The sequence below is a fragment of the Macrobrachium nipponense genome, chromosome 6 (genome assembly GCF_015104395.2).
Source record: "Macrobrachium nipponense isolate FS-2020 chromosome 6, ASM1510439v2, whole genome shotgun sequence".
Lineage (NCBI taxonomy): Eukaryota > Metazoa > Arthropoda > Malacostraca > Decapoda > Palaemonidae > Macrobrachium > Macrobrachium nipponense.
This window is the reverse complement of record NC_061108.1, coordinates 125,205,412-125,228,013: the sequence shown is the minus strand read 5'-3', so window position 1 is coordinate 125,228,013 and position 22,602 is coordinate 125,205,412. Positions and strand designations below refer to the sequence as shown.

Genomic DNA, 22,602 nt, shown 5'->3' with positions numbered 1-22,602 from the left:
CACCACAGTAGTGGCATACGTCAACAAGCAGGGGGGCCTAGTGTCTCTCCCGCTACACCAGTTGACTGTGCAGGTGCACGAGTGGGCCAGGCTCACTCGATAGAGCTGTCAGCACGCTACATTCCAGGCAAGAGGAATGTAGTAGCAGACAAGCTCAGCCGTCGGGATCAGGTAATAGGGACCGAGTGGTCCCTACACCCAGAAGTGGCGGAAAGGCTCTTCAACCTGTGGGGGCGTCCGGTCATAGACCTGTTCGCCACCCGGCACAACAAAAAACTTCAAGTTTTTTGCTCAGCCGTGCCGGACCCATGGGCAGCTGCAGAGGACGCTCTTCAACACCCCTGGGACAACCTCTTCGTCTACGCCTTTCCTCCCTTTTGTCTGATTCGGAAAGTGATCAGCCGAGCGCTGGTCACTCCCAATCTCAGGATGATCCTGGTGGCTCCCAAACGACCTCAAGCCGTTTGGTATCCGGACCTGCTGCTCTTCTTGCGGAAGAACCGAGAGAGATGCCCCACTGGCACAACCTTCTAGCCCAGCCACACGTAGGAGCGGGTACCACCCGAGCAGTCCAGTCCCTACAACTTCAACGGCTGGCTGTTATCCACCATCTCTTGCGAACGAGAGGCTTTTCTCGCAGCGCAGCAACAGAGATGGCTGGACACGTCAGACAGTCCTCTGCAGCTGTGTACCAGGGGAAGTGGGCCGTCTTCTGTGGTTGGTGTCGTAGACGGGGTCTATCTCCTCTCAGAGCCACTCTTCAGCAGGTAGCGGATTTTCCTCGTGTTTCTTCGCCGAGAGAAGCTCCTCTCAGTACCCACAGTTAAAGGATATAGAGCAGCACTGGCGCTCGTCCTAAAACTGAGGGGACTGGACATCTCGAACTCGTTCGAGATCTCCTTGCTTAGAGGAGCTTCGAAAGGTCTTGCCCACCCAGGGAACTCAGGCCCCCCTGAGTGGATGTGACTCGTCCTTAGGAGTTTAACTCGAAGACCATTCGAGCCACTCCGAGAGTCGTCAGACAGGGATCTGACCCTCAAGACCCTCTTCTTCTGCTGGCCCTGGCATCGGCGAAGAGAGTAGGGGAACTTCATGGTCTGTCCTTCAGTGTAAAACATTTTCCAGGGGCTGGGGATCTGTGACGCTCTATTTCATCCCGAATTTCGTAGCTAAGACTCAGAATCCGTCGATCCCTGACGACAGGTTCGAGTCTTTCACGATCCCCTCCCTAATGGATTTTATTTCACCGACAACGATACGGATGAGATGCTGCTTTGTCCTGTGAGGGCGCTACGGCGCTATCTGAAGAAAACTCGACAACCTCAGGCCTGAGTGTCGAACGCCTCTGCGTTAGCACTGGGGGTTACCAAGAAAGAAGTATCAAGAACACGCTTTCTTTCTGGCTGCGTGAGGTGATCAGGAGAGCGTACGAGGCTGATGGTAGTGACGACATCCGTACGCTCCGACCGAGAGCCCACGAAGTCAGAGGTATTGGACCCTCTTTGGCGTTCCGTAAGAACTTCTCCGTGGCGCAGGTCCTGAAGGCAGGTGTCTGGGCCAACAGACTACCTTCACGTCCTTCTACCTTCGGGATATTGCCCACAAGTCCTTGGATACTTTTTCCTTGGGACCTGTGGTGGCTGCTCAACACGTTGTGTAAGCTTACCCAGCACCCCGAGCAGGCAGAACAGCATCGATTCCTGCGTGACTGTAGGAATGAATGGTTGAATGAGAGTGCGACTGGCTTCTCTTCTCCAATCTTTCTCTCCTCTCTACCTGTGGGCAGAGGGTCACGGTCGTCACCATGCTGGAAAGGAATTCGATGCAGGTAAGCTACTCGACCGAGCCCCAATCTATCCCTTTAGTTAGGGATAGAAGCAAATATCCTCCACTCCCTCCAACAAGGGGGAAGGAGTGGATGCCTACTTGAGACAAACCCATAACTTTATGTTGGCTCCTGTACAGGAACAAGTTCTTACAATGCTGGTACGAAGAGATACGCTTGCCTCTCTCTTAGTACTTGGCTCAGAGGTCTGACCATTGATCCTGCGGTGCACACCCCGATCAATCGGACAGAGGTTTGGATCCCTCCCTTGCTCTTACGACCAGGGAGGCATTCCAAGGTTGGACGAACTCCAGTCTGTTCACCAAAAGACTCAGATTCCACCCACCAAGAAGTGAGTCTTCCATATGTTAAAGGACCGAGGGTTTGTATTACGTATCGGAACAAATGACAATTTGTCGAAAATTGCATTTTTCCTAACTATACAAACCTGAGGTCCTTTACATATAGTCCACCTCATACCACCCCTCACCCTGCCAACTTTTTGCATGGGCCTAAAGCAAAAGTGATTCTTCACCGCCCGCCCGCGCGGCGCTGCGCGCACGATCGGACAAGCAGTTAACTACCGTGTTCTCCCCTTGTTCGAAGCTTACGACCGTCCCAGCTGCCGCTAGTTACCTTCCTATTGTTAAAGGACCTCAGGTTTGTATAGTTAGGAAAAATGCAATTTTCGACAAATTGTCATTTTGGCTTGAACTATCGTCTTCGGTATTCTGTTCACCATTGAAGCTTTCCTTTGGGAAAGACTTCTCCTTCACTCTCTTGACTAGAGAACGAAGGCGGTCGATCTCCAATCCTTATTCTCATTCCTCGAGGGGAAAAGAATTTAGGATGGAGGTCGTTGTACAGAACCTACAAATATACTACGTATATTACCCTCGCGACATGATTCTTTTAACAGTTGAATTGTCCGGGGGGGTAGGCGCATACCGTAGTTAACTCTACGGTTTGTGACCGAGACGAATTGTATCTTAATTGAACTGCAACTCGGGGTTGCCTGCAACCTCCCAGCAGTTATCAGTTTCGATTTTAGATACTTGGTATTGTCATGACAACACCAAATCAGCTTTTGTATTTACCGAAATCCGTTTCGTTTAAATATAATTGCTCGAGCGTATTCTTTATGCTCGATGGTTCTAGCCGAACGCATTCCTTCGTGGAATAATGGATTACCTGGCAACTCAGGATGACGAGTCACCGAGAGCTACTGCGTATTGAACTGCCTGATAGCGGCTCAGTATCAGCTAGGTCTCGGAGATGCACGGTCAGTTTACGTCTCTCTCTCCCCTGGTTTGATTGACTACCGAACCGTATCTCTGCCCAACAATCATGGACTTAGGTCTGATTAACGGGGATTCTCGCAATAATGAAGGACCATCTACTGCTGTGACGCTCGATTTCATTGCCTTCGACATTGCGAGAATTTTCAACAGAGATATCTCTTGGACTCTCATCTTTCTGTTTACCGCACGGTAACAGAAGTCTGTACTAGTCACCCGCTGCATCGCACCGCGATAATGCGAATGATTTTTGCAGACATCTGAGTTTGTCTTCAAAATATCTCGTATTCGTAGGTGTGCAATTATTCATTGTTCGCCCCGAATAACAGATGTGTCAGAAGACATCGCCTACTCTCCGACCTGACAGCTCTACTTCCAAATGTTCAGCCCATGAGAAGCAGGTCTTCAGGCAGTATTCCCCTGTGTCTTCATTACTGAAAAGCGCTCCGCTTTCATTGCAACTACGATCCTCACCGGACAGCAATGAATAGCGGTTAGCGTTCTCAGTGTTTGTAGCACAGGTTCATAATCTTGAGAATCCTTCTCTCGGTTCAGCTGTGAAGACGTAGGTTGCATTTTCTGTACACCTTCGTCTTCAACGACACATAGTGTTGTTTCTCCTTAGCCGAGAATCAACTATACTATGAGATATCTTGCCATCAGGGACCTCGGTCTCTAGAAGGCAATTGACTTTCGCCTGTTGGGCACATGCCTTAAGAGAGTCATCACCTTGCCTTCTGGCATCGGTGACGAACAAATTATTTGTTTAGTCTCTTGGCATAACCCTTTTAAGGCGAAGGTCACGTGACTTGCTCGGGTGCTTGGACAACTTGCCTCCTACCGAACGCAGTCAGTCGGCAGCTGTCAGAGCGCCCAAGTCTGTTACGAACTTCGCTGTGGACTTAGTTCGGTTGTTCCATCAACAGTCTTTTCTTTTCGTCCTAACGGCTTGTCACAGTACCCATACCATCGACACCACCATTGAGTGTCGGTGTCCTATCCACTACCGAGAAGAACAACTTCGCTGCAGACGGATAGACCAGTATGGGTACAGGACATCACCGAAGTCGAGAAGAGGGATAGGTCATACGACCATTCCCTTCTTTTCCTCTGAGGTAATTGCATGACTTTTCCTGCGAAGTCAAGCATCCAGGGGATGGGGATTCGTGACGCTCGATTTTGTACCGAATTCGTAGCGAAGACTCTGAACCCTTCGGTTCCTGACGATCGGTTAGAGTCCTTCACAATCCCCTCCCTAATGGACTTCACCGCCTTCGATGCGAAGGAGATGCTGCTTTGTCCTGTGAAAGCGCGACCGCGCTTTCTGAAGAAACTCGAACATCCCAGGCTGAGTGTTGAAGACTTCGTCAGCACCAAGATGACCTAGAAGTACACTCCCTCGAGTTACACAAGAACTTCTCCGTGGCGCAGGTACTGAAGGCAGGGGTCTGGTACAACCAGACCACTGGCACCTCCTTCTACCCTTTGGATATTGCCCACAGGTCCTTGGATCGTTTTCCTTGGGACCCGTGGTGGCTGCTCAACACGTTGTGTAGCTAACCCAGACCCTAGCAGGCTGAACAGCATCGAGTCCTGGTGTGACTGTAAGAATAGTAAGTGAATGAGAGAGTGACTGGCTTCTCTTCCTATCTTTTTCTCCCCCTCTACCTGTGGGTAGAGGGATACGGTCATCACCTTGCTGGATAAGGACGAGATGCCGGTGAGCTACTCGACAGAGCCCCATCCTATCCCTTTCACTAGGGATGGGAGCGAATATCCACCACTTCCTCCTACAAGGGGGGGGAAGTGGATGCCAACAAGAGACAAACCATAACTTTATGTTGCCTCTTGCAAATAGGAACTTGTTCTTGTTTGCTGGTACGAAGAGATACGCTTGCCTCTCTCTTAGTACTTGGTCCAGAGGTCTGACCATTGATCCTGCGGTGCACACCCCGATCAATCGGACAGAGGCTTGGATCCCTCCCTCGCTCTTACGACCAGGGAGGCATTCCAAGGTTGGGCGAACACCAGTCTGTTCACAAAAGACTCAGATTCCTCCCACCAAGAAGTGAGTCTTCCTATTGTAAAAGGACCGAAGGTTTGTATGCCGTGTCGGAACAAATGACAATTTGTCCAAAATTGCATTTTCCTAAATATACAAACCTGAGGTCCTTTTACCACATAGTCCCACCTCATGCCACCCCTCACTCTGCAGTTTTTGCTTGGGCCAAAAGCAAAAGTGATTTGTTTACCTCCCAGTCGCGCGCGCGCGCCTGTCGGACAAGCAGTTAACTACCGAACCCCTTGTTCGAAAGCTTACGACCTATCCAGCTGCCGCTAGTACCTTCCTATTGTAAAAGGACCTCAGGTTTGTATAGTTAGGAAAAATGCAATTTTGGACAAATTGTCATTTTTTGAAAAAAATATTTTTTCCGCTTCCGCGCTCACTCCGAAACCCCTCCGGCACACGGGAGACAATTTTTTTTTTTACCGCTCCGGCGTAAGAGGGTTATGAATCATAATAAAACACATATATCAAGACACATCCTGTCCTAACGCGGGGGAGATAAGAAAGAGAGAAATAAATATGGAGCGAAAGGGAAAGCAATGAGTCCTCTCGAGCAGCTGGCCTAACTTCGTAAATCGAATCGATCTGAACTAGTTGGCCTGGCAAACTCAGAGCGGCTTAGCTGCCTAGATTCCGAATCAAAATATTTAACCGAAAGGGCAAGGTGGCCAGGGTGGCTCGAGGACGAACATGTATAGGCTACGAATGGATCAGGGTCCTACCGTAGAAGACAGGGGTGTCTTACCATAATACTAATAGCATATAATACATCTTAACTAGATATATGGTTGATATGCCAACCTCAAGATGTAAAATATGGCTAACTGAGTAGGCTACGTCCCGAAAGCATGCGATTCGGTCCGTAGGCTATCCCCGCGATCGGACTAAACATTAAAACGTCAGATAAATAAAAACGCATCTATAAATTATATATATAGAGAACGGCTAAATGATGAAAATCGACTCCAATTAGTATAGGAGACCAATTGGTGTACGATAAGAGCGTAAATATACACAGGTAGCGAGCCACGAAATGGCGGCGTGGGAGCGGCAACGCACGGGTTGCCGCTCCCGCATTTAACCTATTTTAAAACAGTTTATCATGCCTATCGCTACCTCCAAATAATACCAAACATTAATTGCAGTACTCAACTTAGATGCAGAATCTACCTGACATTCCATGATGCAAAAAGGAGAAATTCCGAAGCGAAATCACTACACTTAGAAAAAATGTGTGTTAGCAAAGTCGTGCTATCGAAAGGAATGATAAACAAAGCGCTAGTTGTAGCGGTAGCGGGGGCCTGGAACGGCTCCTCTGTAGACAAGGGATATTGAGAAAGGAAGAGACTAAATGGCAGGGGGACCTCTGGTAGTGGTTTCACTCACCCCAGATACCATACCGACACCTTAAATAAAGGTGAGCGAGCCGGACTATTCTGGCATTACCATATAGCTTTTTTCTCTGGTATTTATAGCAATATTTATACCTTAGAAATGAGTGCTAAAGGAACTATTTCATGGATCGACACAGGCTAAGCCCAGAAATACCAATTCTTAGTTAAAAAGTATACAGAAATATATTTATGTAAAATGTGAAATTACAGTTTTCATACAGATTCTTGAATGTTCTCTTGTGTAATTTTTAAAATAAATATTCTAGAGTATTTATGTAGTTAAATAACTTGATTTGTTTTTCTACGATGCCATTATTATGACATATTTTCCAAATATGAACTAAGACTTAATATTAGCTTTGTCTTCCGGTTTCTGTGTAGTACAGTCTTTCTGAATTCCCATCTGATCAAGGTCTTTAACTATGTACTTTTCAGGTATTTTGGCCCCTTCTACAAGTCTTCATCCTGTTTCTTCCATGTCTACTACTCTTTGACCAGCTTCTCATCCATTTTCATCCCTGTCAAAATCTTTTTATGATGAGCAAATTTTTACAATTTTGTCTTTTACAGCATGCTCATGCACTGGAGTTACTGAGTAATCATTTAAAGAAAGGAAATAGGGCCTTGGATGTTGGCTCTGGAAGTGGATACTTAACAGCATGTATGGGCCATATGGTAAGCTATTTTCTATTACTTTGCTGTTTATTGAACCCCTGCAATTAGAGAAATGGAAAGCTATATATATATATCTGTGTAGGGTGGAAACTATCCAGTACAGTATATGAAAATTAAAACATGGTTCAAGCTTTGCAGTGATGGGGTCATTGCTGAATTTGCTCTCTCTCTCTCTCTCTCTCTCTCTCTCTCTCTCTCTCTCTCTCTCTCTCTCTCTCTCTCTCTCTCTCTCTCTCTCTCATATATATTTTTCAATTTTTATCTTTTATCACAATGTTTCTCTAGTAATTTCTTGCTTTTCACATTCATCACAAGATACCACGCCAAGGAAATAGCCCCTTCAGAGAGGCCAACTTATGAATGGAAAGAGTGAATGAAGTGAAACAGACACAAGTCATAAAGCTTTTAAAATACAGTCATTTTAGAGGGTACTTGATTTGACCATTCCTAAATGCACAAACACTGTCAGATCAGGCTTCGTTGAAAGTTCATTACATCTATGTCGTGCCTCTTTTGGCCTCCAACATAACAGAAGTAAAAATTTTCATGTATTTTTGAGCCCCATGGCTTAGAGTTGAAAACCATATAGTCAGTGTATTCATACAAATTAAAATAATGTTTTAATCTATGTAGAAAGGAATACTAGTCTAAAGTGAGTGCAAAATGTCTCTTCAAAGGGTAAGCATATTTACAAGAATTTGTAAAATTTTATTTGAAAAGATCTATCTAATATTGGAGCAAATAATGGAAAATAAGGGTCAGAAAGCATAGTCTGCTGCAAAAATACATGCTGGTGTCATTTGTAGTTGGGGAATCACTGTGTGAAAGTTAAAAAACAAATGAATTCCTGATATCATTCTGGCTTGTAGTCAAGACGTACAGAATAAGGGTAGAAGACCTGACCATTAACCTCATTGTAGTGTTGCTCAAGGATACATACTCAAATATACAATGTATGATTCAATGAACATTCCATAATTAATGCATCTTTTTGTCAAGGTTTAGAAAATAATTACACTTAATTTGACTAGAACTTTCTCAGTTCAGCAATGAGTTTCATTGTCTTTGTACCTTGAAGTAAAACAATATAGTACTTTAAAATTTTGGGAAATTCCTGTAACAGTGGCAACCCGAAAATTTGCATTAACTGAATAAGGAGTATGAGCACTCTTCTAAGAAAGAGAGGTTCAGTATACTACTTCGTATCAACAGCCGTCATGAAAACCTGATCAGAAAGTCTCACTTTTAAATTTACATTGAGGCATTTTACTTCAGGTACTTGGAGAGCTTAAGGCTGGGGTTGATGGTAGGGACTGGCTTCTAGTATACAAACGAATTTTGCTATTTTTCTTTTTCCCCATTCGTAAGGGATATTGATGTTTTCAGACCTGCTTAGAAAGACTAATATTTTCTTACTTTTCTTATTTCTTTGAATGCTTGTGTTGTATTTTTTTTACTTTTCTTTTTGTTCATGAAACTTACCTGTCAGATATATATATAGCTGTATTTTCTGAAGTCCGACAGAATTTTAAAAACTTCCGACACACGCAGTGGTCGGCCAGGTGGTTAGTACCCATTCCCGCCGCTGGGAGGCGGGTATCAGGAACCATTCCCATTTTCTATTCATAATTTTTCTGTCGCCGGTGCTGAAAACACCTGTTTTCAGTACCTCCGTCTTAGGATTTTGGAAACTTCATTGCCGCTAAGTATCCTAATTGTCTTTTGATTTATTTACTTGGATTTGTGGCTAGGCATACGCTATCTTAAATTGATTTGAATTTGATTCATTTTTGCATAAAATATCTGAATCTAGTTAGGCTAGTTTCAGACGGGGTTGTCTGCAAAGATAGGGTGTGGCTACCGAAAGCTTCGGTAGATCCGCACTTGGTATGTACGAGGGGTATGGGTCTTGCTTCTTTGTTGAGATTTGTCATGTAAGGAGTATGAGACTTTGTCTATTCTGTAAGGAAGACGTATGATCCGTATGTACGCAATTAATCAGTAAACATGTCTAATTCCGTAAGGAAGACGTATGATTCGTATGTACGCAATTAATCAGTAACAAAAGTCAGGGTAGTGAACCTGCTAACCTTCCTGTAGACTTTATTTTGCCTAACCCTGTAGTATGGGCCGGCTACGGGCTATGAATATGTCTACGAGAGGTGCGCTCTCCTTCATTGCTGTGAAGTGCTACTTCTGTAATTGTTACTCCTACCCTGCAGTGTTGCCTTCGGGCCCTAAGCAGTGTCTGTAGAGGAATTGCCCTTTCTCTGATACTCTTCGATTCGTAACTTAGAATCGAAAGTGCTTGCTTTAGAGAGTAAAAGTGAAGTGCAGAAGTGCAGTGATACCCCTTGTGTAGTGGAGGGTGCGTCAGATCGGCCTCGTTTCGCCTCTAGGCCGGGACCTCTGCTTGACTCCCAGGACCCGGGGAGGGAGCATGTCGAAAAGCCTAAGGAGGGTTACAAGGAACCCCCACCGATCTGGCGTGCCTTCGGCAGTTTCTGATGAAAATCCCCAGACTGCCGAAAGTGTCGTGCGCGTGCACGAATCCTGAAAGATTGCTTCTCGTCCTCCGAAGCGTCCTCCCCGTACAGGGGTTGGAGCTTTCGGAAGGACTCGCGCCCTCTAAATAGAAGCTTTATAGAAGAGGACGCTTCACGTCCTCTCTCTCTCTCTCTCGTTATGCGTTTCAGTGAGAAGTAAGAAGGCGAACGTCGCCTGAACTCGTGTCCGTCTTTCCACCGAGAATACTAAAAGAGTCATAGTAGCAGGAAGCTTTTGAGAGCGGACGCCCGGGGACGCTCGGATGGACTCCAGCACCAGGCGCGCGCGGGGTGCGCCACGCAAGCGCGCTCAGTGTAGGACGCCAGCGCACGCGCCAGTGGATCGTCCGAGCGCGCTCCAGTGGACGCCGATGCGCGCGCCAGTGGACGCCGAGCGTGCACCAGCGCACGCCAGGTGTGTCGCCTGGCTGAACATTTCTGTTGCAAACTCTTGCAAGAAGCTCATTGTTTACAGATTTGGGCCTAAAAGACAATTTTACCTATACCTTCGGTGATACCTTCTACTTCACCTGCAAAGAATGTGAAGTACGGCCAGTGCTTCGGAGGAAGCTGAAAGGTGAACAGAACTTCTTCTTCGAACCCAGCAAGACATCGGGTTTCGTGAATTCAAGAGGTCTCTGTCAATTAATATTGCTTTTCGCATAGGTTGGATGGAGTTAAGGAAAGCTCAAGGGAAGATCTCGTTTGCTCTACCGCAACCTTTGCCATTCTGCCAATAAATTTAAGTTGCCACTACCGCAGTCAAGACTTTGCGATAAGGCAGTTACGGGTTATGTAAGGCTCGATGTCCTGCACGTCAGGACTCTCGGCAACGTTCAGTAGGATTCTTGCAAAGGCACTCATCAAAAGGACGCTCTTCAGAAAGCGCAAGACAGGACTTCCTTTGCCATACTGCCAATAAATTTAAGCTTTAGCAGGCATTAGTTGTGATACGGGAGAGGAAGCTGGTTGGAGAGTTTCTTCCTCTTCCCAGGATAATTTTGCAAGTTTTTTTCTTTTTAGCCCATCTGAAAGGGTTTTTCAGATGATAGATTTTGTTAGTTTCTAGTCGGGACTACGCTGCCGATTTGAACATCGTCGTTCTACCTGCCGTAAGCCCAGTCTCTTAACAGGATTCTTGCCCCTTCCTCGTTTGAGACGGGAATCGGAAAAATTAAATGATCTCGACTTTCCTGGATTACGTTTTGTCAATTCAGTGACTTTCCCCCATTGACAATATACTTTCGTTTTTGTCAAGTAAGTGGGTATCCCCTCATTGACAAAATATCTCTTTGTCCCGTAAATGGGTTAGTTCTCATTGACAAACATCTCATTAACTTGATATTGCGTAAGCGAATAAGCTCTTATTGACAAGATTCGGAAGAGCTCTCATTCGTCATTCGCAGGACTCGTACAAGAAATAGACTTGTAGACTACGTCAATGAACGCTATGTCCAATAACATAAGAAGCTTGAGCTGACTGCTTCGATTCTCTTAAGTTTTGTTCATGAAACTTGCCTGTCAGATATGTATGTAGCTGTATTTCCGAATTCAGCATATATATGTCTGCCAGGTAAGTATGAACAAACTTTATTGTGATATATTTCATATTTTGCCTTGCGTTATTTTACTTCTGGTTGGTTCAAGTCATATACGCTTGCTGTAGTTACCTCTTCGGATGGCAACCGAGAGGTCTATTGTCTATTTTAAGGACATTTAATCGTTACTCCCTGCAGCCTTCCAGGAGTTTCCGATTTATCTTTTACCGTTGTATGGTAGTGTTCTGACGACACAAACGTATCTATATATTTAGCGTTTTCTGTTCGCTTAAATATACCAGCTTGAGCAGTTTTTACTGCTCAAAAAACTAAACGGACCTATTTTCTTCCGTAGAATAGGGTAAGCTGGCATAACCCAGACATAAAGTTAAGAGACGACGTTCGTAAGCTGCTGGCTGCTGCTGTCACGCTGTGTCTGTCCTCCAGTCCAACCGAGCCAGTAACAGATCGTGCGCTGTCATGCGCGGTAGGTTACGTCTCTCTCTCCTGCGGGATTGACTGACTAACCGTATCTCTGTGCTGACGGTTACGTCTCTCCTGCGGGATTGACTGACTAACTGTATCTCTCTCCTACAGTCACGGACTTTAGCCTAAGATTGAGGGATTTCTTACGTGAATGAATAAACGTTGCATTCGTTTTGCCTTACTATGTTCAACAGAGTTATTCTCTTAATCCTTTCGGTGCTCGTTACCGCACGGTATGGAACTACGAGTCTACCGCAACATTGCACTTTTATTTGCTCTCCTGCTTAGGCAAAGCGCAGCCTTATTAGGGAAGTAAGCATACTCGGGGAGGGAATGGATGAGCTTGCTGGGGACCATTTCCTTCCTGAAGAAGTTTTTTTCCCCGAATAGACTGCAATTCAGACCACAGTTTTTTCCTACCGGGAAACTGAAATATTATTCTAGATCTAGAAATGATTCTGAACATCTCTCAGTGCGTCTATCACCTGAGGTGATAGAAAGAAGGTGCCGGACATCTGGATAGGGTTTCAGATGTCCTGGATCTTAATCTGAAAGAAGTAAAAGCGATTCGGTAGTCCCTCCAGTCCTCGAAACGAGTTTTTGGGGGGAACCAGTGGTCCAGATCAACTCTGATATTCCACAGCTCTCTTATACCTTAAGAAGTATCTTCTCGGTCGGTCCTTGTTCGAGTTTACGAGAAAGAGCCTATTATAACAACAGGCGTAGAATGTAACGATCTCTAGAGGTTCGTTACAGGATTGCAAAAGTCTGTACGAATCGTCTCGATCGACGGCAGCAACTATTCACTTACGAGTGAATCTTTCTTTAGAAGTAAGTGAGAGTTGTGTAGACTTTAGGGAACGCCCTTTCATTCTTCTCTTCGATATGTTGAGGACGAAGAGGCTTCGTTCTTCTCTGCTCCCTTATTCTCGATCCGGGATCGGTACCATTAAACGCCATCCTATGATATTGAACAGGGGGGATGGATGTTTAGTTCTCTTTTCCCCTTTTTCAATCGCTTAGGAAATGTAATAAGAGGGTTTGTTCATGCCACTTACCTGACAGATATATATATAGCTGTATTTTCTGACGTCCGACAGAAATTTCAAACTCGCGGCACACGCAGTGGGCGGCCAGGTGGTAGTACCCATTCCCGCCGCTGGGAGGCGGATATCAGGAACCATTCCCATTTTCTATTCATATTTTTTTTCTGTCGCCGGTCGGTAAACATCTGTTTACAGACCTCTGCTCAGGATTTTTTGGAAATTGACTCGTTTCTAAGTATCTGATTGATTTTTGTTGGTATTGAATTGGATTGTTGAATTGGCATGCGCGAGTGGACGTTTTTGATTTTGGATTGACTTTTCTCTATAAGATATGTCTGATCAACGTGGTGTGAGTTTCAGAGTGTGTGTGAGTGCTGATTGTAAGGTGAGGCTACCGAAAGCATCGGTAGACCCCACACAGTATGTATGAGTTGTAGGGGGCTTCATTGTTTGATTGATCATCGGTGCAAGGAATGTGAGAAAATTGACTGATGATGAATGGAGAGCATATGAGTCCTATCGCCTTAAATTGAGCGCGATAGGATCAGGAGGTCTTCCTCACAAGAAGTTCTTCCAAAGGTAAGACTAACGTTTTCTCCTGCACTAACACCTGTAGTGTTTACAACCCCTAAACCTGTGTTGCCTTCGGGCTCTGATTCTGTGTCGGGAGGAGCGGATGCTCTCTCTATGATTTTGGAGTCCCTTCGCATCTGGAGACCAAAGTGAAAGCCTTGGAAACTGGCTCGGTGCAAGTGTGTGATCGTGCCCCCAGTGTTGTGGAGGGGGCGTCAGATCGGCCCCATAATGCCTCTAGGCTAGACTCTATCAGACTCCAAGACCCAGGAGGAGGTATGTCGAAAGCCGCAAGAGGGTTACTCGGGGGCTTCCCACCGATCTGGCTCCCTTCGGGCAGGCCACCATGTAGCAAAGACCAGGCTGCCAAGGACCGTGCACACGAGCACGCGTCTTGAAGGAGTGCTTCTCGTCCTCCGAAGCGTCCTCCCCGCGCAAGGGGTGGAGCGCTCTGAGAGACTCGCGTCCGTTAAAGAGGACGTTTCTTGCGGAGGACGCTTCACGTCCTCTTTCGCCGCTTTCGTCGGAAGACGCTTATGATGTCTTTCCGCCTCAGAAGAGAGGTAGGATCTCCTCCGATGAGGACGCTAGGTTGCGCGCACAGGCGCGTACACCTGAGAAACAGGTAGCTGTTCCTTTGAGAAGGAAGGAGGCCGTCCCCCTCTGCCCCTCGTCTTCTCACAGGACCCCAGTCCTGCTTCCTCGACTCATTATTCTCCCAACGAAGAAATTCTTTTGTCCCTTCAGGACCAGCTATCCTCGCTTATGGCTCAGAGGACTCGCCCAGCAGCAGTCGAGCCTAAGCGGAGGAAGGACCTTAGACTTGCCTGTCAAGAGGACTAAGCAGTCTCCGTTGCCTTCTCCTCCTGCGTCTCGTTCGCCGATCGCTTCTCCTTCAGCGATTCGCCGATCTCGTTCGTCTTATAGAAGGACGTTACGACAGGACGCTTTTGAAGACGCTTTGTGCAAGGACGCTCGGCAGGACGTTCGGCAAGATGCTTGTCAGGACGCTCGTCAGGACGCTTGGCAGGACGCTAGGCAGGACGTTCGTCAGGACGCCTTGCAGGACGCTAGGCAGGACGTTCGTCAGGACGCCTCGGCAGGACGTTTTCGTCAGGACGCTTGGCAGGACGCTAGGCAGGACGTTCGTCAGGACGCTCGCCAGGACGCTACACAGGACGCTCGGCAGGACGCTCTCCAGGACGCTAGACAGGACGCTTGGCAGGAAGTTCGCCAGGACGTTCAGGCCTCCTTTCAAGACGCTTTCGGGGATTCTGAACAAGAATTCTTACCCCCAGACACTTTGTTACGCGCTCAGGCACGTATGCCAGCGAAGAGAGGTAAAGACGCTTCTCGGGCAGGTGAGACTGCCGCGGAAGGCGCGGAAGACGCTCGTCCGCCTCAGGACGCTCTTCCATCAGCGAGCAGTAAGCGTCAGAAAGAAGACAGCCGTGATAAGGCTGCATCTTGCAAGGATAGGGGTCCTTTGATCTTGCTAAGACCCTCCAATAGGACGCCTTCGCCTGACAGACGTTCTCCTCTTCCGTTGAGAGAAGAAGGAGAACTGGGTAGTTCGGCTTGGGGGGAATCGGGTTGAAGATGAACCTGCTACAGCCCCCTTCTACCTCGGAGGTTACAAAGTCCTGTCAGACTCTTGCGTTCTTTCTTTTGAGGGACAAATTTCAGCCCGCAGCTCCCAAGTCTCCTCCTTCACAGTTTTCTTCATCGAAAACGGGGAAAATCCCGGAGTTCGTAGAGATGAAGACTTCTTCTTATCGACGAAACGTGCTTTCAAGAAGCTCCAGGGACTGGATGATAAGAAGGAGAGACCAAGGCAAGACGACCTTCGCCTTGCCTCCTACTAAACTTAGTGGTAAAGGAGGCATTTGTATAAGACCAAGGACGAAGTGGGAGTTCGTATCCCTTCGTCGGCTCAAGGAGATTTCTCCAGCCTTGTAGACTTACAGAGGAGGTCACTTTTACCCTCTGCCAAGGTAACTTGGACCGCGTCGGAGACAGACCATCATCTGAAAGGTCTGCTTAGGACGCTGGAAGTCTTCAACTTCCTTGATTGGTGTTTGGGAGTTCTGGATTTACAAGCAAGAAGCCCAGAATCCCTTAGTCTGGGGGAGCTGTCCAGCGTGTTAGCATGTATGGACAAAGCCGTCAGGGATGGTTCGGAAGAGCTGGTATCGCACTTTGGGACAGCTTTGTTAAAAAAGAGAGCTTTGCTGTGCAACTTCACAGCTCGTTCAGTGACGCCAGCTCAGAAAGCGGACTTGTTGTTTTCGCCTCTTTCGAACCATCTCTTCCCCCAGACTTTGGTAAAGGACCTGACGAACAGCTTACAAGAGAAGGCTACTCAGGATCTTTTGGCCCAGTCTACAAGACGGTCGGTCCGGACCTTCAACCTCTTCGGCTGCAGTTCGTCCGCCGAAGAAAGTAAAGCCCTTTCGTGGGCTCCCCCCTCGAGAGCAGCTCCTCGAGGGAGAGGTTTCACGAGGAAGAGCTTCTTTTAAACCAAAGTAGCCCTCCAAAGTTGAAAAGCATGTCCTTCAGACACCAGTCGGAGCCAGACTGAAGTATTTTGTTTTTTGCGGAGCGTGGAGAGAGAGAGACACGGACTCTTGGTCCCTCAAGATCGTGGAGCAGGGGTACAAGATCCCCTTTTTAGATCTTCCTCCTCTTTCTACGACTCCCAGAGACCTTTCTCCATCCTACCAAGGAGAAAAGAAGAAAGTCTTGTTCGATCTCCTTCAACAGATGATCGACAAAAGAGCGGTGGAACAAGTCGCGGACCTGGGGTCTCCAGGTTTCTACAACAGAATCTTCCTAGTACCAAAGCAGTCGTCAGGTTGGCGTCCAGTTCTAGATGTAAGCAGGCTCAATCTTTCGTGGAAAAGATCAAATTCACGATGGAGACGCCTCATTCTGTTCTGGGAGCGTTGAGACCGGGCGACTGGATGGTATCCTTGGACTTGCAGGACGCGTACTTCCACATCCCGATCCACCCTCTGTCAAGAAAATATCTAAGATTTGTCTTGAACAACAAAGTTTGGCAGTTCAGAGCGATGTGCTTCGGACTGACCACGGCTCCGATGGTGTTCACAGTAGTGATGAAGAACGTAGCGAGGTGGCTACACTCTTCGGGAATAAGAGTTTCCTATACCTCGACGACTGGCTGATCAGAGCGTCGTCGAGAGAGAAGTGTCTGAAGGACTTGCAGTTCACTTTAGCCTTAGCGAAGTCCCTGGGACTTCTGGTCAATCTCGAAAAGTCGCATCTGACCCCAACACAGTCCATCGTGTATCTGGGGATTCAAGATGGATTCAGTGGCTTTTCGAGCGTTTCCGTCCCAGGAACGTCAGCGGCTAGGCTTGAAAGATCTCAGCCTTTCTAAGGAAAGAGACTTGCTCGGCGAGGGAATGGATGAGTTCTGCTGGGGACCATTTCCTCGCTGGAAAGGTTTGTTTCCCTTGGGCGGGGAAGACTGCACATCAGGCCTCTCCAATTCTTCTTGGCAGACGAGTGGAAGGCAAAAGACGATCTCGATGCAGTATTGAGGATATCGATTTCGATCAAGAACCACCTAAGATGGTGGTTGGACCCTCAGAAGCTGCAAGAGGGTGTGTCCTAAGTTCTTTTGAGCCCCGACCTAGTGTTGTTCTCAGACGCTTCCATCACAGGATGGGGAGCAACACTAGGGGGGAAGGAAGTGTCAGGCTCCTGGAGAGGGGAACAGGTAGCCTGGCATATAAATGTAAAAGAACTGGCAGCAGTATTTCTGTCCCTGCAGTTCTTCGAGAAGAGTTTGGAGAACAAGATTGTTCAGATAACTCGGACAATACCACAGCACTCGCTTATTTAAAAAACCAGGGAGGTACACACTCCAGAGCGTTGTACTCCCTAGCGAGAGAGATTCTGCTGTGGGCAAAAAGGAAAGAGGTAACGATCCTGACGAGATTCATTGGCAGGTGTGCAAAATGTCAGGGCAGACCTTCTCAGTCGTCGGGACCAAGTCCTTCCGACGGAATGGACCTTGCACGAGGACGTTTGTCGAGACGTGGACGCTGTGGACGCCACTGGTCTACTTATTCGCAACGTCAAGGAACAAGAGACTTCCTCTTTACTGCTCCCGGTCCTGGATCCAGAGGCAATCGCGGTGGACGCGTTGCTTTGGAATTGGGACGGGCCCTGGACCTTTATGCCTTCCCACCATTCAAGATTCTGGGGGAAGTCATGAGGAAGTTTGCGGCCTCGGAAGGGACAAGGCTAACCCTGATCGCTCCGATGTGGCCAGCAAGAGAATGGTTCACAGAGGTCATGTCTTTCCTTGTAGACTTTCCAAGGACATTGCCCTGGAGGAAAGATCTACTCAAACAGCCTCACTTCGAAAGGTTTCAAAACAAAACCTCTCCGCTCTGAGTCTGACTGCGTTCAGACTATCGAAAAGTTGGCCAGAGCGAGAGGTTTTTCGAAGGCAGCTGCGAAGGAGCAATCGCACATGCGAGACGTGCTTCCACAAGAGCTGTTTACCAGTCGAAGTGGGCTTCCTTCAGGGCATGGTGTAAAAAGGAGGGAGTTTCCTCTTCGACCTCTGTGAACCAGATAGCTGATTTTCTGCTATTTCTCAGAAATGTGCAGAAATTAGCGGTCCCTACCATCAAGGATATAAAAGCATGTTGTCAGCGGTTTTAGGCACAGAGGCCTAGACCTGTCTGACAACAAGGATATTCATGACCTTTTGAAGTCTTTCGAGACCTCGAAGGTTCCTCAAATGAGACCACCTTCATGGAATCTGGATGTAGTCCTGAAATTCCTTATGTCGAACACTTTCGAACCGCTTCAGACAGCGTCTCTTCGGAATCTGACAAGGAAGGCTCTTTTCCTAACTTCTCTTGCGACGGCTAAGAGAGTTAGTTGAAATTCAAGCGTTTAGCAAGTTAATGGGCTTCAAAGGGGACAATGCTGTCTGCTCGTTGAACCCATCTTTCTTGGCGAAGAATGAAAATCCTTCGAACCCTTGGCCGAAGACTTTTGAGATCAAAGGTATGTCAAGTCTGGTGGGCCAAGAACCAGAGAGAGTCCTTTGCCCGGTAAGGGCTCTCAAGTTCTACGTGCATAGAACTAAAGAGGTTAGAGGTCCCTCAGGTAACCTCTGGTGCTCTGTGAAGAGCAGAGTTAACCTTTATCAAAGAATGCAGTGGCTTTCTTTCTAAGGGACACCATTCGGGAGGCTCATTCATCTTTCCAGAAGACTGATTTGAGCCTCTTCCGAGTAAAAGCGCACGAAGTACGAGCCGTCGCTACCTCTCTTGCCTTCCAAAAGAACATGTCAATCAAGGACATCCTCGATTGTACCTTTTGGAGGAGCAACTCCGTCTTCGCCTCACATTACCTAAGGGATGTGAGAACGATCTATGACGATTGCAATGCACTGGGGCCATACGTTTCTGCGGACACAGTATTGGGGTCCGGAAGTAGCTCTTTCCCTATTCCTTAGTTAGGTTAAGTTAGGTTGTGTTTTTAGGTTGTGGTGAGTCTTATGTGAAGATCTCCCATCCGTTAGCTAGTTTTTAAGGGGTTTTGTGTATAGTTGGTCAGGTGGTGGTCAGTTGCTTCGTTGCCCTCATTTGTATGGCCTCGATGATCTTGTCACGCTGAGGTCTCGCACCCGTTGACAGATCATCCAGAGCGCACCAGCACTACAGGTCTCCACCTGGCTGGCAACTCTGTAATTAAGCAAAAGCAGCCTTACGTGACAGTAATCACATAGTCTACTTTGCAAACAGGTAAGGAACCAAGATGTATATCATCTACTTAATTTTAGTTTCCCAAAAAATCCTATTCTGTCTTTCCCCACCATCCGTAGTGTGATTCAGCTATATATATATCTGTCAGGTAAGTGGCATGAACAAAATGTTATTGTTATTATACAATTAAGTTTGTTCATATTTACCTGGCAGATATATATAATTAAAGTGCCCGCCCTCCTCCCTCAGGAGACAGAGGCATTAATAAAATATGAATAGAAAATGGGAATGGTTCCTGATATCCGCCTCCCAGCGGCGGGAATGGGTACTACCACCTGGCCGCCCACGTGCGTGTGCCGCGAGTTTTGAATTCTGTCGGACGTCAGAAAATACAGCTATATATATATCTGCCAGGTAAGTATGAACAAACTTAATTGTATTAATAACAATAACATATTATGACGTCACAGGGAGCGACAATGACTCTGATCGCCCCATGTTGGCCTTCAGGATCCTGGATTCACAGAGGTCACATACTTCCTAGTTCACTTTCCAAGGACCTTTTCCGAGAGAGTCGGTCTACTCTAACTCGAAAGGTACCTATAACCTCTCCGCTCTGAGTCTGACTACGTTCAGACTATCGAGATGTTGACAGGAATAAGATTACCGTCTTCCATTTCCGTCTGAAGAATGGGAATAGAAGCTGGCAGTCACAACTATTAAAGAATATGCAAATATGTTGTTGACGGCCTTTGGGCTCAGAGATTTGCGTCTGTCAAACAACAAAGCCCTTCACGATCTTTGAGTTCTGTGGAATCTCGAAACTCGCTCACCATCTACTTTTTGTCTCACCTGTTTTCTCGGAGTCAGACACTCGTGCGAGATCAGGCGACATATAGTAGCCCTGAGTTTCTTGTTGACGAAGTCGGTTGCGTTTATACACCCCCGATGATCGTGTAACATGAGACCAGGTTGGACTGTCAGGCATTCTTCCTTCGGGACTGAATCGCCTTTTTGCTCCTTGCTCCTTTCTCCTGGCACCAGAAGCTCGAGTCAGGAGTTGATTCGCTGACGACGTTGGGTTGCGTTGATATACCCCCAAGGTTTGCTTAGATTGAATCGCCCAGGCAGTCCAGACACTCATCCTTCAGCGAAGAATAGTGCCTTATGGTCTTCAGGGTACAGCCTTGCTGTCCTTGATTCGTCTGACTGGTCAACTGGTCGGTCACCTGTGCAAGTCCAGATCGAAGCTTTCAATATGGAACTTAGACGTAGTCTGAAGTTCTTGATGTCAAAGCATTCGAACCTCTCCTACCTGTTAACTTCTTGCATGTGATCAGGAAGGCCTTCTTCTAACCACCCTAGATACGACAAAGAGGGTTAGTGAGATTTTAAGCCATCGTCACAAGTTTTGGCTTTAGAGAACACAAGGCGGTGTGCTCTCTAAGCCTTCCGTTGTGGCCTAAGAATGGAAACCCGTTTTGTCCTTCGGGCCAGGAGCTTGGAAGCAAGGATGGCACAAGTTAGTGGGCAGGAGCCAGAGAGAGTCCTGTGCCCTGTCGGGTCTCTCAAGTTTTATCTACATAAAACTCAAGAAAGTCGAAGTCATTCGGGCAATCTGCAGTGTTCCGAAAAAGACCAGACTTGCCCATATCGAAGAACACCCTGGCTTTAGTGTTAAGGAGTTCTTTCAAAAATGCTCCTTCATTGTGTTTGCACAAAGATTTGAAATCTTTTTATCTGAATGCTCACGAGGTGAGGGCGCGGCCTCGGAAGCATTTCAACAGAGCATGGCACTCAGCAACATCCTGAGTACCATGTTTTAGCGAAGCAACTCTGTGTTCACTTCACACTCCCTGCAAGATGTGAAGATGGCATATGAGATCTGCTGCTCGCTAGGGCCATACGTGTCTGCAGACACAATCTTGGGGGCAAGAAGTACCACTCATCCTATCCTGTAGAAAATGGTTAGGAAGAGCTCTTAATTTAGTTGTTGAGTCGCCGACAACGGCGACTTCTTAACTCTTAAGCCTTAGTTAAAACACCTTAACTTTGGCTAGGTTGGTCAGGTGGTGATATATATATATATATATATATTTATTTTACTTCTTAGCCCTCATGGTATGGTCAATATGGTCTAGTCACGTCGTGGTCTCGCCCCTGTTGACAGATCATCTGGAGTGCACCAGCTATATATAGGTCTCTACCTCGCTGGCAACTCTAGTAGCACAAGCAGACTTACGTGGCAGTAACCACGAAGCCAGCTATGCTAACAGGTGGAACCAAGATGTAAATCATCTGCATGCATTTGTTTCCCAAAATCCTTCTATTCTGTCCCTTCCCACCTCCAAAGGTGGGATTCAGCTATATATATATCTGACAGGTAAGTTTCATGAACAAAATGATATTGTTATGATACAATAAAGCTTGTTCATACTTACCTGGCAGATATATATAATCAAGTACCCACCCACCTCCCCTCAGGGGACAGTGGAAATAAAAATTATGAATAGAAAATGGGAATGGTTCCTGATACCCACCTCCCAGCGGCGGGAATGGGTACTACCACCTGGCCGAGCCACTGCGTGCCCAGTGTCGGAAGTTTTTAAAATTCTGTCGGACTTCAGAAAATACAGCTATATATATATCTGCCAGGTAAGTATGAACAAACTTTATTGTATCATAACAATATCATATTTCTTTGAATGCTCGTGTTGAATCAGTAATAATAGGTATTATATGATAAATAATAATACATACATTATTTATCATTGAAAATATGCCTAGCGGCATGAGTCATAAAATTAAAATTACCAATTTTAAGTTAAAAACTATACAGATATATATTTATATAAAATGTAAAATTACAGTTTTCATACAGATTCTTGACTGTTTTCTGTGTAATTTTAAAATAAATATTGAGTATTTATATAGTTAAATAACTGTGGATTTTTCTCTAAGGATATCATTATTATCACATATTTTCTAAACATGGGATTAGACTTAATATTAGCTTTGTCGTCTGGTTTCTGTGCAGTAGTCTCTCTGAATTCCCGTCTGATCTAGGTCTCTAACTATGTAATTTTCCAGGTGTTTTGGCCCCTTCTACAAGCCTTCATCCTGTTTCTTCCATGTCTACTACTCTTTGACCAGCTTCTCATCCATTTTCATCCCATGACAAAATCTTTTTATGATGAGCAAATGAAAATAATGTAATTAATACGTATGTTACACTAACTTCACTTGTTGTATTGATATTTGCAGGTTGGAGAAACAGGCATAGCAGTAGGCATTGACCATATAAGTGAACTTATCAAGTTTTCCCAAGAAAACATTGAAAAAGATAGTCCTGAACTTTTAACATCAAACACAGTAAAGTTAGTAGGTTAGTATTTGCAGA

At 46.3% G+C, this 22,602-nt stretch overlaps 1 protein-coding gene across 3 annotated transcripts in view; it reads left to right on the top strand.

Moving 5' to 3' along the window:
* Window positions 1-7,155: 7,155 nt before the first annotated feature.
* The window catches only part of LOC135216130 (protein-L-isoaspartate(D-aspartate) O-methyltransferase-like), a gene marked incomplete at its 5' end in the record, with an annotated part of 50,288 nt that continues 34,841 nt past the window's right edge, over window positions 7,156-22,602 (top strand). For all 3 annotated transcript variants that reach the window (XM_064251204.1, XM_064251206.1, XM_064251205.1), the window contains 2 exon segments: window positions 7,156-7,260; window positions 22,467-22,587. In XM_064251204.1, coding sequence (XP_064107274.1) covers window positions 7,156-7,260; window positions 22,467-22,587 — 226 coding nt within the window.